The following is a 14,524-nucleotide window of genomic DNA, read 5'->3' as shown; positions in this document are numbered from 1 at the left end:
CCCTGCCAGAGGGAGTGTGGCCTAGTGGTTAGAACAGGGGACTGGATTCCGGGGAGCCCGGGTTCCACCCTCAGTGCTGCCAATGACCTTGGGGGCAAGTCACTTCACCACTCTGTGCCTCGGTTTCCCCACCCGTAAAATAGAAATAATGATTCCTGCCTGCTCCAGAATGGGTGGGCCTGACAATTATGGCCCCACCAGTCTCAAGAGATTTGGATGGTGCTGAAAGGCATTGGGACTCCCAGGCGCTCATCCCAATAGACCCCCCCACCGGCTCCAGCTTCTCTGATATCTGCCCGTCGTGGCCGCCTTTGTCTCCCGTCTCTTTCCTCGCGCGGCTGCTCCTCCCCCACAACCGGGTTTCTTTGGCTTGCACTGCCTGGGTCCCCCCCGGCGGCTGGGTTTGCCCCTAACCGCAGCTCTCTCGCCCCCGTGCAGCTGGGCCACTACCTCGAGCAGAACAAGAACTCACTCAGGGTGCTGACCCTCATCCTGTACGGGCTGCAGATCGGCAAAGCCCTGGCGTACCTGGAGGCCATCAGCTGTGTGCACAGGTAGAGCGGGGGAAGGGCGATCAGAGGGCGTTGCCGCGGCGACGGGCACTAGCCGACACATTGGCAGAGAGCTGCAGAACCGGTGACACATGCAAATGCCAGAGCCGGGCGCAATTTTTTGGTTCAGCGACCAGACCAAAAAAATCAGTGATTCGCTCAGCTCTACGCACGGTTAGAGCCTGGGAGCGACTGCAGCGACGACGGCAAATTACAGGGCGCTGGCTTATTCTTGGGGTACCCAGGACTGAGTCACCTGCTACCCCCTGCCTCTAGCAAGAGGGTGTCTTTCGTGTGGTGGCGGGGTGTCAGCTCCCTGCCACCACCAGCCGTTCAGCCAAATGGCCCTCCTCTGCGCTCCGCCAGTCCTATTGTCACCTTGCAGGTTAACAAGACTCCTGTGAAGCATACCTCTGGGATACCCAGCCCCTCACACTGGCTCCGCACAGAAATTCCAATTCCTCTGCACCCAGAGGTGCGGCGTACCCCAGTTTTCCTTTAAACCACCGCTCCTGTGAACCGCACCGCGCTTAGAACAACCCAAAAGTAGGTTTGTGTGAGTGAGCACAAAGATTTAACAGGAAGCGAGAGACAGAGATGGAAACAGCCGGTTACAACACGAAATAACATCGGAAACCGTGGAACCTGCGTCTTAACAATAGCTACCTGTCCTGGGTAATAAATTCGGCTCCCCCCGCAAAGTGCAGTGCGTGGCGGAGCTGGCTGGCTTCACCGAAACCAGGATCCAAATGTCCACGCACGTTCCCCGCTCCCAAAGGGGATTTCTCTGTGAATGCAGGCAGTGTGCCTTGCTGCACTCTGTTCTACTGAAAAATGGCCGTTTGTTTCTGTTCCCAAGCAGGGTGACCCCCAGCCTTCTGGCACTTTCTTTCCCGCCTGTAAGCGATCTCCATTGTTTGTCCCGGTCTATGATGGTTTTCCATTGACAGTGGCAAGAGTAGACAATGGAACCTTGAGTGGCCTCGCTGGCCGACTGGGGAGATGACAACTTCCTCTTGCTTGAATGGGGGGTCACGGAGACACATTATGCCCTGGGGACTAATTTCTACACCAAATCAGACTTTCAATATAAATACATTATTCCTTAAATATTACCCGTCCATTCACCTTGTAATGGTTAGGAGTCTTGATAGGCTCTGAGCTTTCTGTATGTGTCTTACATGGTACTCCATAGGGATAAATATCCCGTAAGACGTGTGTTGGGTGTAGTGAGTCGGTCAGGTCTTAGGAAAGAGGTGAACAGGGGCCACTTTGCTGCGGGGTCTCTGTATCATGCGGCTAGTCTGTTTTAGATGGCTGGGGCCCTGCTTGACGAAGCCAGGGGAGCAGGCTCCCCCATTCCATACCGGAGCACCGCTACAGAGGCTGTTAAATGAGGAGAGAGGGTTGAGAACGCACTGTTCCTACCTTGCCCACAGTTCGATGGTGGATTGTGATGAGAGATGTTAAATTACCTTTAGGGTGTATCTACATTACAGAACCCATGCCGGCTTAGGCCCCGCACGTAGAGGCAGCATATACAGAGAGAAGGAGGTTTTCTGCCCCTGTAGGAACACTGCCTCCCTGAATGATGTTAGCTACGTAGCTGTGTCTACACTAGGGGTCTTGCCGGCATAGCAATGTCGCGCGGGGTGTAGCCCAATGCAGCTAGGCCGGTATACATGTTAAATGTAGACCTGGAGAGTCAAAGCCTAGTTGGCTTTTAAGCCCCACTCCTGAGGATAAGAGCGATGCTCGTCCAATCAGGGAGCAGAAACAATGCCACATGACTGCCGTCAATGCTAGCAGCTCAGAATTCTTCGTTTGTTCTGCCCTGTGGTAGGGCGGCGACTCACTGGTGTGGCGCCTCCTGCTGGTCGTCCTGGGAATTAGCTCTTCCAGCCCAGAGCGCCCTCTGCAGGCCGGTGTCTCGCCTGCCGCTGGCCCCCGTGTCCTTCCCGGACCCCGGTGCCCCTTAATGTCTGGGTTCTGCCCCCAGCAGTAACCCCCAATCTGGGTCTCGCTACCCAGGGGAACCCCCCCATCCTCTATCCCTACCTCGCCTCAGTGGCTACTGCCAGTCACCATCTAGCCCCCGCTCCCTGGGGCAGACACAGTCTGTAATCCACTCATCATCGGCCAGGGGGTCAGGACCAGCACCTCTGCCTATCTCTGGGATGCCCCTCTGCAGCCCCAGTGCCCTTTTTGGCCTTCTAGCAAAAGGGCCAGCTGTGGCTGCTTCCCCCAATCAGCCCAGCTTTTCCCCATCACAGCCCTCTCCCAGGGCTGTTTTAAGCCCTTCAGGGCAGGACTGGGGTGACCACCCCGCTACACGCCCCTTCTGCACAACTAGGTGCGAGGCGATGGAGAAGTGGGTCCCCAGAGCTCACCCATTGCCTGGTCACCCCAGGCGGGGCTCTCGCCAGAGCCGACGCCCAACACGTCCCCGTGGGACTAACTTGCTCTCCCTGGTCTCCGCAGGGACATTGCTGTGAGGAACATCCTGGTGGCTTCTTCCGAGTGTGTGAAGCTGGGGGATTTCGGTCTCTCCCGGTACATAGAAGACGACGAGTATTACAAAGGTAAGGGGCAACTCGCGTCTGCAACGGCCTGGCCCCAACCTGGGGGACCTTTCTCCATATCCGAAAGCTACTGTGCACCATTAGCAGTGTCAGGTCAAGAGGTTGGAATAGCAGTGAGGGGCTGCGGGTCAGGACTGAGGGGCATTGATAGAGCTGGGTGCGTATGGGGGGAGCTCAGGACTGGGAGGGAGAACAAGGGGGCTCTGGACTGGGATTGTGGGACACTGGCAGAGCTGGGGAGGTGGGAAGCCCAAAGCTGGAAGAGCAGGGGGGCCGCAGGCCCGTGACCATCTTCTCTGCTCCCCAAGCTTCCGTGACTCGCCTCCCGATCAAGTGGATGTCGCCAGAGTCTATCAACTTCCGTCGCTTCACGTCCGCCAGTGACGTGTGGATGTTTGGTGAGCGGGACTGCGAATTACGAGCTGGGTGCGGCGTGGGGCAAGGCAGGGTCCGGTGCGGTATATGGATCTCAGGCCGGTGTCTTTCCTAATACCCAGGGCCAAATCCTGCTCTCAGTTCCCCATGGGTAACTCCAGAGCAGCTCAGTGCCGTTCTCCTGGAGTTACGCCAGCAGAGCGTGTAGCGGGAGCTGGGCAGGGCCCAGGCAGGAAGCAGAGATGTCCTTTTGGGGGAGTTATATCGGAGATCCGTGCAGATTCGGCACAAGAGAAGAGATCCTGTCTGTGGGGCTCCTCCAAGCACGGGGAGACAGCAGGGAAATAGATTGAATGAGGAGAGCTAATGGCACCCCCAGCAAACCCCTCCCCCACTGGCATCTCAGCATGCAGCCTGGCTACCAGCTGATCAGAGAGTTGGGGGTGCTCAGGACAGTTCTTAGTGGCCAGGAATCCCCATGACAGAGACTCATTGGGCTGCAGAGCCTGACCTGGACTCTCACCCCTCGGCAGACGTGCTCTGTCTAAGGTACTTGTCCGGCCCCATTTCTGTAGTGTCTCGCATCTCCCAATCTTTAATGTGTTTTTCCTCCCACCTCCCTGTGAGGCAGAGCAGGGCTAGTACCTATGGTTCAGATGGCAAACTGAGCCACAGCAAGGCTAAGTGACTTGCCCAGGGTCACACGTGGCGTCTGTGGCAGAGCAGGGATTTGAACTCAGCTCCCCCAAATCGGGGTCTGATCACCGGCCCGTCAGCGCAGCGTGGGGGGAGCCTGCGGCGCTGCTGTAAGACCCGCCTGGTGAGCGCTTCCCATCTCCTTGCCACGCCTGCCACCCCTGAGACGCGGTGCTTTGTGTCCCCCGCCCGCCCAGCCGTGTGCATGTGGGAGATCCTGAGCTACGGCAAGCAGCCCTTCTTCTGGCTGGAGAACAAAGACGTGATCGGGGTGCTGGAGAAGGGCGACCGTCTCCCCAAGCCTGACCTCTGCCCTCCCATCCTCTACACCCTCATGACGCGCTGCTGGGATTACGACCCCAACGACAGGCCCAAGTTCAAGGAGCTGGTCTGCAGCTTGAGGTAGGCTGCTGGAGGGGGGAGGAAAATCACACGGTGCTAACGGCCTGGGGCAGCCAGATGGATCCGTCAGGAGGCGCTAGCGATGCTGGTAACTCGGAGAGCCGCGGAGGTTCGTTGCCAGCAGCTGCAGTATTGCTGGCACCGTAGGGCCCGTTACCGGCTAGCCAGAGCCCTGCGGTGACGGCTGCCTGCCAGCCTGGGTGGGGGCAACTCTCCAGAGCTCTGATTCTACCCGCAGAGTTCAGTCACCCTGAACCCATCACAGGCACTGACGCCATGGGTGCTCTGGGGCTGGAGCACCCACGGAAAAAACTCAGCACCCACCAGCGGGCCCCACCAATCAGCTCCTCTCCCTCCCCCCCCAGCGCCTCCCACCCGCAGGCAGGAGACGCTGGGAGGGAGAGGGAGGAGCGGGGGCAGGAAGAGGCGGCGCGAGGGTGGGACATGCTCACAACCATTTTCCCCAGCTTTTCCCGTCTCTCCGCCATGGTCATTGGTTTCCGCTGAGGCTGTAGCTGGCAGGAACCTCGTCAGGGCTGCTGGCATAAGCAAGTCCCTGCAGTGCTGACTGCCTGGCGTTTCCTCTGTAGCGGAGGAAGCTGTACTGCTGAACTCTTCCCTTTCCCTTTGCTCCTGCCTGTAGTGACATTTACCTGATGGAGAAGGACATCGCCAGGGAGCAAGAGAGGAACAATCGTCACCGGCCTCCCAAAATCATGGAGCCAACATCTTTCCAGGACCCCCCTCCAAAGGTAAGAAGGGAGCCGAGCAGCGTGTCTGTAACAAGCGGTGAGCTCCCGCCTGGGCTGTGATGGGGCTGCCATCCCACCACAACCATGAAGCATACATCCCTCACAGGAGGAGAACGTGGTCTCCTGTAGTGGCTGGCCTGCGTAAGAGGATAATAGTCCACTACACCTGTTCTCTAGCGGAATCTCTCCTTTAGCTCAAGAGGCAGAAGCTTGTGCTTTTTTTTTAGACCGGAAGTCCATGGGTTCTATTCCCCTTAATGCACATACATGGGGATCGGTTTTTCATAGATTCCAAGGCCAGAAGGGACCATTGGGATCATCGATATATGCCGTAGAATTTCCCCAAAATATTTCCTCCCACTGATCTTTCAGAAAACCATCCAATCTTGATTTAAAACTTGTCACTGATGGCGAAACCACCATGACCCTTGTGGTCCATCCCTGCCATCCACCGTCTTTTGAGTTTCCTGCCTTCCCTAGCCAGCAAGCTGTTTGGGGCAGAGATATGCTTTCTTATCGGTGTGCGAAGTGACAAGTGCACTTGTGGCTTCAGCTAACAATACAGCCCGTTTGCTCGGCTGAGGTTAGTAACAGAGAGGAGACATTCTTTTTTAAAATAAATGCACGATTTTTAAGCGGACACTGTCCCTTTAAATATGAAGTCTAGCATGTTATGGGTAAGGCTGCAAGGCTGTCATGGAGGTCACGGAAGTCACGTGACCTCTGTGACTCTGCAGCGGCCGGTGCGACTGACCCCAGGGCTACCCAAGCAGCTCGGGCGGCTCTTGGGCCAGCCGCACCGGCCGCTGCTGGGGCAGTCTTGGGCCACCGTGCGCCCTTCCCCCCAGCATCAACGGCAGTCCCGGGCTGAGTGTCGCCACCCCGCCCCCAGCATCAGCAGTGGTCCCGCGCTGCGTGCCGCCGTCCCCCCCAGCACTAGTGGCAATCCCCTGCTGCCCTCTGACACCTGCCCCAGAGCATCAGCGACAGTCCCCGGCCCCAGAGCCCCCCCCTGGAGTCTCCCCCTCCAGAGCACCCAAGATTTAGTCAGGGCTATATATTACAAGTCATGGACAGGTCACGGGCCGTGAATTTTTGTTTACTGCCTGTAACCTGTCCATGACTTTTCCTAAAAATACCCGTGTCTAAAACGTAGCCTTACTAATGACATATAGACTCATAGACCCGTAGGGTTAGAAGGGACTGCAAGGTCATCTCGTCTAACCCCCTGCCAAGGTGCTGGATTTGTTGTGTCTCGAATACAGGTAAAACCCTGCATCCTTCTATCTGTAGAGCTAATCTGGATCCCTGCATGATTCAGGGGGCAGTCACATGCAATCACGTTATGCCAGATACCCCCCGTCACAGACCCAGGCAGATGCAATGCGTTGCACTCGGGTGCCGGGTATCCGTCCGCCTGGTTGTGTTGTGAGACACACGGGCAAAGGGCGGGTACCGTCCTGGTTGGTTTTCATGACCTGCCTCTCGCTACGTTCGTAACGGTCCCAACCTGCGAGTTTGCAGCGGGTAACGCCCGGGGCGGTGGCTTGCATCGGCCGACCCTGCTCCTCCGCCCACTGCCAGTGGCCGAATGCTCTTAACGTGGCGATCGCTTCACCCTGTGCCTTCCCGTGTCCTTGTCTTCCCACAGCCCAGCAGGCCAAAATACAAGCCGCCTCCCCAGACCAACTTACTAGCTCCCAAGCTGCAGTTCCAGGTAAGGCCACGTGGCTGTTACTGACCAGCCCGAAAGCAACAAGGTATTGGCTGGCAGAGACCTCCCAGTGCTTGATGGGACGAGACCATTGCAGTTCGGTTGGGGGTATAGCTGGAGAGCTACTGTATGTCGCTTACTCTGAGCCAACTCCTTAGAGCTGCGGAGCGCCCGCGGCTCCCCCTGACGTCGGAGCAGGCGCCCGGCCTCTTGGGGCTTGGCCCTGTGCAGTTCAGAGGGGCCAAGCAGCTCTAACGGGGTGTCTGTTTGTGCCCTGAAACGTAAAGAGAGACTTTCGCCCTGGGGAATGGCATTGACGTCGATTGGCTCCCAGCACACACAGATTTTTACATGGGGGCTAGGAGAGAAAAACGGTTTCCAACCTTCTTCCTCCTTTGCTGCCTGCTGAAGGTATTCAGAGGCCCTGATTGTCAGAGGGTGCTACGGTGACCAGACAGTAAATGTGAAAAATCGGGACAGGGAGTGGGGGGTAATGGGAGCCTATATAAGAAAAAGACCCAAAAAATCAGGACTGTCCCTATAAAATTGGGACATCTGGTCACCCTAGAGGGTGCTGAGCACCCATAGTCAGTGGGAGAACTGTGGATGTTCAGGACCCCGGAAAGTTAGGCCAAAATATTCAGGCGTGGGCCTGTCCTGTTGGGACCCTCAATGTTTTGGATGCCTGAGGCCTAGCTGACTTGCCCAAGGTCTTGGCAGACAGCAGAGTAAAGGCCTGGCGTTCCTGGCTCCCAGATCTGTGCTCAGACCACTAGGCCAGACCTCCCCTTGTCTCTTCACTGCGGGATGAGGCCGGGGAGATACCAAGGTGGCAGGAGGAGAAGGGAATCTCCTGTTGAAGGACCACCAGCAGCCACCCTCCCCACCCGCCTGCCCCAGTGCGAAGGTCCCTCTCTGAAGCGCTGCCTGCTCTGGTCACTGGCTCTCTTCGCCCCTCTCTGTCTGTTGCCGCTAATTGTCCGTGTCTGGATCTGGGCCCGGCGCCTCTTGCTCCCCCCGAACAGGTGCCCGAGGGTCTGTGCGCCAGCTCGCCTACGCTCACTAGCCCCATAGAGTACCAGTCGCCAGTCAACTCCCTGCACACCCCGCCTCTCAACCGGCACAACGTCTTCAAGCGCCACAGCATGAGGGTAAGACGGGCCGCTTGCTCGCCACCTTGCTTGATCCAAAGGGAGCGTTAAGCGGAGCACTTCGGGGTGAGGTGCAGTGCAAGCCAGCAGGGGGAGCTCTCCCTCAATCAGTGCTGACCCCAATGCCCCAGCGTGGCGCTAGGGGGCACTGTGTTGCAGGCAGCCGGGGGGGGCGGGGGGGCTCACTGGGGGGCGCTGTCTCGTGTGACTTTGTTCTTCGCTGTGCTACAGTGTCTGCTGCTTATGCAAAAACAATTCCTGACCCGTCTCTGGAGCTGATCCCAAGTGACATTGACCCCTTCAGTGCCGGCCTTGCCTGCGGCCCAGGTGTGTCGCCGTACGCTGGACCCAGGCAAGCCTGCTGGAAGGCACTGGCCAGCACCGTCTCACCGGCCTGGTGGGCCACCCACTGGCCCCAGGCACATGGGCAGCAGCAACCAGGGACTTGGGACCGAACTGCTGATGAGCTCGGAAAGGCACAGTGGCTAGATGTTCCTTAGGCCCTGGTGGCCCTTCTCTGCATTAGTTTCATTAAAGGGACTTTCCACAAACGAGCCAAGAGGGGCAGGGATGCAACCGTCTGCTCTGGGTGTCTCTAAACCTCTGACTGCCAGAAGCTGCGACTGGGCGACAGGGGATGGATCACTCGATAACTGCCCTGTTCTGTTCGTTCCCTCTGGGGCACCTGGCCCCAGCCACTGTCAGAACACAGGATACGGGGCTAGGTGGACCTCTGGTCTGACCCAGTCTGGCCGCTCTTATGTTAGGGACTGTGTCTTCCACACGCATGTGTCCGCACAGAGCCTACCACTGACTGGTGCCTTTGTGAGCTACCACAATACACATAAATACAATAACCTACTAGAGTGCATAGCCCAGCACTCGTGAGCAACCCCACTATAACAAACCAGCATGGGCCCAGATCTCTCGCTGAGTAACCCTACCATAACAAACCAGCATGGGCAGCCCAGAGCTCTCACTGAGTAACCCTACCATAACAAACCAGCATGGGCCCAGATCTCCCACTGAGTAACCCTACCATAACAAACCAGTATGGGCCCAGATCTCCCGCTGAGTAACCCTACCATAACAAACCAGCATGGGCCCAGATCTCTCGCTGAGTAACCCTACCATAACAAACCAGCATGGGCAGCCCAGATCTCTCACTGAGTAACCCTACCATAACAAACCAGCATGGGCCCAGATCTCTCACTGAGTAACCCTACCATAACAAACCAGCATGCACAGCCCAGATCTCTTGCTGAGTAACCCTACCATAACAAACCAGCATGGGCCCAGATCTCCCACTGAGTAACTCTACCATAACAAACCAGCATGGGCCCAGATCTCCCACTGAGTAACTCTACCATAACAAACCAGCATGGGCCCAGATCTCTCGCTGAGTAACCCTACCATAACAAACCAGCATGGGCCCAGATCTCTCACTGAGTAACCCTACCATAACAAACCAGTATGGGCCCAGATCTCTCGCTGAGTAACCCTACCATAACAAACCAGCATGGGCAGCCCTGCAATAAGTAACCAGTGTCTACACATACAATGAAGGAAAATATATTGAAAGACATAAACATGGTCTTGGTTTCAAGCTTCCGATGGGATGTCAATATGGGCAGAGGGTGGCCCGTTGCCTTGGGTTCTGGGTTGAGTTCTCCAGTGGTGCCTGGCTCGTGCGGGAGGCGGGCAGTCCCTGAGCCATGACTGCCGCAGTCACAGCCCACCCTCTGTCTCCAAGGAGGAGGACTTCCTCAGGCCCACTAGCAGGGAGGAGGCACAGAAGCTGTGGGAGATGGAACGGGCCAAGATGCGGCAAACGCTCGACAAGCAGCAGAAGCAGATGGCGGAGGATTATCAGTGGCTGAGGCAAGAAGAGAAGTCCCTGGTGAGTGGGTCCAGGGGGTTCAGCCGGAGAGCCGGCCAGACGTTTTGCGATGGAACATTTGTCCATTGGAAAATGCCAATTCGTCAAAAGCAAAACATTGCCCAGGAATGTGTCAAGTTTGAGGAAATTTTGTTTTGGGGATAACCCCGGATCGGAGCGTTCCGCTGAGGTCATAGTCTTAGAATCATAGAATATCAGGGACTTCAAGAGGTCATCTAGTCCATCTTCCCTTCGATATTCTTGGAAGGGAACGTTTCACTTTTCTGTTCTGAACGGACTTTTCCTTTCAGTCTTTAAAATGGTATTTAATATAATATAAAAGGTTTTAAAAAGTCAAAAACCAAACAAAACTTTTGGATTGACCCCATACAGGTTTGGTTTTTTTTTCCAGAATTTCATTCCAAGGGAAATGTCTCTGTTTTTTTGTTTTTGTTCTGTATCGGAACAGAAAAGTTTTTGAAATCACGGAATTTCCGGCGACATGGAAAATACGGCTCCAGCCCAGCTCTGGTCACTATTAGATCAGCGTATTGCTCTGCTAGGGTGGTCCAGTAGTCAGGGCTGTGGGCTGGGACTCTAGAGACCAAGGCACAGCTCCTGTTTAGCAACGTACTTCCTTTGGCAATTCACTTAGCTCCTCTGTGCTGTGCCTCAGTTTCCCATATGTACAATGAAGATACTAGCACTGCACTATCTCCTGGGGTGCTGTGAGGACAAATACATCAAAGACTGAAATATTCTGATACTACAGCAATGAGGGCCATAGACGTACCTAAGATAGATTTATAGGGTTAAATACATTTTAAAAATACTAATAATCCAATAGTCTACACCAATAACGGATCTAGTCTGGAGGTTGCGGCCGTTACCAGAGAATACCGTACTATGGTGTCTATAGGTGGCTGGAATTTTTCCCACACCCTTTTTTTTTCCAAAACCCAAAACTTCTCACGAAAGGTTGTCAAAACTATGGACATTTTCTGTTCTTTACTAAATTTTCCACGGTGTGCTTTTTAATCAACATTTGTAGCAAAATTGTTATAGAAATGTTCTGTGTGTGTGGAAACCCCAGTTTTTGGTAAGAAAACCTGGTTTTGGGGGGATGAAAAATGTCTGTAATAGTTTCGATATGAATCTCGGTTAAAAATATTGTGGAAAATTTCCTGGAAAAGTTTTTGAACCCTGGAGTATGGAACATCTGTGAATTTTGAAAATGCCTGGAATAGTGTTTTAATCCGTGGTAGTAGTATATTTTTAAATTAGATACAATGATTGCATTGGCTAATGTGTAGCCGTCTAGGTCTGTGGGCATGATAAAAACAGGGTTAGCTTTGGTTTCCTCCACTGTGAAACTGGCTGCTTAACACGCTCTGTTATGGAGCATTCAGTATAATCACTAAATGGCTAATGTGTAGTGCTGATCAGGAAGTGGTTTTTCTGTCCTGGGAATATGTTCGAGATTTTGAAACTACTTCTTCTCCTGAATTGGGAGGGAAAATGGAAAGCTCAAAATTGCTCATGAACCAAAAATCCAGAAAAAAAAAATCGGTTTGGGTCTATCAAAATGTTTCATTTCAATTTCAACCATTTTTAATTTAAAACATTTTTTACTATAAAGTAACTTAAATCTCTAAGCAAAAAGTCATTTTGAACCAAAAATGGAACTTTGTGTTTTGAAAAATGTCGAAACGGGACAGTTTGTCAATTTTGAAACTTTTTTCCCAACAATTCTTTTAAAAGGAAATTTGTCAAAGCCAGTTCTTTCCTGCTAAAATTTTTGTTTTAGATGAATCTGCCTTTTTTGGCAAAAAGTCGCTTAGTCAAAAAATTCGAGACCAGCTCTACTAATATGTTTGTCTGCCCTCTGCTGGGCAGCACTGGAACTGCTCAACGGTGTGTCATATGCCCTATACTGGTAATGGCTAAAGGAGAGTCTCTCTTAGCTCAAGGGCCTGGGAAGATCTTAGGTTAGCCATGAAGTAGATGAGCAGCAAAATGATAACAGCTCTCAAGTTCCTCGGGGGCCACATGTCTGTGACAGTCCAATAGCTATAACGTATAAAGATAATTGTTTCACTGGTTCTGTGCTATTCATATTTCTTGTTCTTCTCCATTACAGGACCCTATGGTCTATATGAACAACAATTCTCCTCCAGTGAGTAACACAAAGCTAATTCTGATAGGAGCCAAACTGTCTTCTAGTTATTACTAGAGCTGTCGATTAATTGCAGTTAATTCACCCGATTAACTCAAAAAATTAATCGCAATTAATCGCACTGTTAAACAATAGAATACCAATTGAAAATTATTAACTATTTTTGGATGTTTTTCTACATTTTCAAATATATTGATTTAAATTGCAACACAGAATACAAAGTGTACAGTGCTCACTTTATATTTATTATTTTTATTACAAATATTTGCACTGTAAAATGATCAACAAAAGAAATAGTATTTTTCAGTTCACCTAATACAAGTACCGTAGTGCAATCTCTTTATCCTGAAAGTCCAACCTACAAATGTAGACTTTTTTTTGTTACATAACTGCACTCAAAAAACAATACAATGTAAAACTTTAGTGCCTACAAGTCGACTCAGTCCTACTTCTTGTTCAGCCAATCGCTCAGACAAACAAGTTTGTTTACATTTACGGGAGATAATGCTGCCCACTTCTTATTTACGTCACCTGAAAGTGAGAACAGGTGTTCGCATGGCACTGTTGTAGCCGGCGTTGCAAGGTATTTATGTGCCAGATATGCTAAACATTCATATGTGTCTTCATGCTTTGGCCACCATTCCACAGGACATGCTTCCATGCTGATGAGGCTTGTTAAAAAAATAATGCTTTAATTAATTTTTGACTGAACTCCTTGGGGGAGAATAGTATATCTCCTGTTCTGTTTTACCCACGTTCTGCCATATATTTCATGTTATAACAGTCTCGGATGATGACCCAGCATGTTGTTCGTTTTAAGAACACTTTCACTGCAGATTTGACAAAACGCAAAGAAGGTACCAATGTGAGATTTCTAAAGATAGCTACAGCTCTCGACCCAAGGTTTAAGAATCTGAAGTTCCTTCCAAAATCTGAGAGGAACGAGGTGTGGAGCATGCTTTCAGGTATCTTAAAAGAGCAACACTCCGATGCGGAAACTACAGAACCCAAACCACCAAAAAGAAAATCAACCTTCTGCTGGTGGCATCTGACTCAGATGATGAAAATGAACATTCCGTTGGTCCACTCTGCTTTGGATTGTTATCGAGCAGAACCCATCATCAGCATGGACGCATGTCCTCTGGAATGGTGGTTGAAGATGAAGGCGCATACGAATGTTTAGCGCATCTGGCACATAAATACCTTGCAACGCCGGCTACAACAGTGCCATGCGAACGTCTGTTCTCACTTTCAGGTGACACTGTAAACAAGAAGCAGGCAGCATTATCACCTGCAAATGTAAACAAACTTGTTTGTTTTAGCGATTGGCTGAACAAGAAGTAGGACTGAGTGGACTTGTAGGCTCTAAAGTTTTACATGGTTTTATTTTTGAATGCAGTGATCTTTTTGTACATCATTCTACATTTGTAAGTTCAATTTTCATGAAAAAGATTGCACTTCAGTACTTGTATGAAGTGAATTGAAAAGACAGCACAAATATTTGTAATAAAAAATAAACATAAAGTGAGCACTGTACACTTCATATTCTGTGCTGTAATTGAAATCAATATATTTGAAAATGTAGAAAACATCCAAAATATTTAAATAAATGGTATTCTATTATTAATAGTGTGATTAATCATGATTAATTTTTTCAATCGGGCGAGTAATTGCGATTAATTTTTTTAATTGCTTGACAGCCCTAGTTATTACCTGTCTCACTGGGTTCTCGAAATACCTTTTTAATCCCTGTTTGTAACAAAGAACCTGGGATGAAAGGTGCTTTCAGAGACTCAGAAGTGTGAGCGGGACTTGGCTGGCCCATGCTTTGGACTAGATGGGACATCTCTTTGTTCCAGTGGTTAGGGCACTAGCCTATGATCTGGTAGGTCTTTGTTCATTTCCCTGCTCCGCCACAGACTTCCTGTGTGACCTTTGGCAAGCCACTTAGCCTCAGTTCCCATCTGTACAATAGGGATACTTGTAGAATCAGAGAAGCATAGAACTGGAAGGGACCTCAAGAGGTCATCTAGTCCAGTCCCCTGCACTCATGGCAGGACTAAGTATTATCTAGACCATCCCTAACAGGTGGATAGTACAACAGCCCTTATCCCATCCCTAATCATGTCTCCCCGTCCTTGGTGTTTACATCCTTGCCATGCTCCTAGACAGCCATCCTCTCCCCCCGCTCCCCAGTCACTGCTCAGCCAAGCTAGACATACCTCGCTCGTAGGCCTTTCCCTGAT

General features: G+C 51.7%; 1 protein-coding gene across 14 annotated transcripts in view; it reads left to right on the top strand.

The window, feature by feature from the left end:
• PTK2B (protein tyrosine kinase 2 beta) overlaps positions 1 to 14,524 on the top strand; it is a 149,436-nt gene that overhangs the window by 129,917 nt on the left and 4,995 nt on the right. For 7 of the 14 annotated variants that reach the window (XM_065587434.1, XM_008173904.4, XM_065587435.1 and 4 more), the window contains 9 exons: positions 439 to 554; positions 3,033 to 3,133; positions 3,442 to 3,531; positions 4,402 to 4,606; positions 5,250 to 5,358; positions 7,010 to 7,075; positions 8,098 to 8,223; positions 9,977 to 10,123; positions 12,243 to 12,278. In XM_065587434.1, the coding sequence (XP_065443506.1) occupies positions 439 to 554; positions 3,033 to 3,133; positions 3,442 to 3,531; positions 4,402 to 4,606; positions 5,250 to 5,358; positions 7,010 to 7,075; positions 8,098 to 8,223; positions 9,977 to 10,123; positions 12,243 to 12,278 (996 nt within the window). The remainder of the gene's footprint in view (positions 1 to 438; positions 555 to 3,032; positions 3,134 to 3,441; positions 3,532 to 4,401; positions 4,607 to 5,249; positions 5,359 to 7,009; positions 7,076 to 8,097; positions 8,224 to 9,976; positions 10,124 to 12,242; positions 12,279 to 14,524) is intronic. The other 7 variants (XM_042848863.2, XM_065587436.1, XM_065587437.1 and 4 more) reach the window with 3 other exon arrangements.

Source organism: Chrysemys picta, chromosome 3 (assembly GCF_011386835.1).
Source record: "Chrysemys picta bellii isolate R12L10 chromosome 3, ASM1138683v2, whole genome shotgun sequence".
In the NCBI taxonomy this organism is placed as follows: Eukaryota; Metazoa; Chordata; order Testudines; family Emydidae; genus Chrysemys; species Chrysemys picta.
Note: the sequence above shows the minus strand (reverse complement) of the source record. Positions and strands in the feature narration are given on the sequence as shown.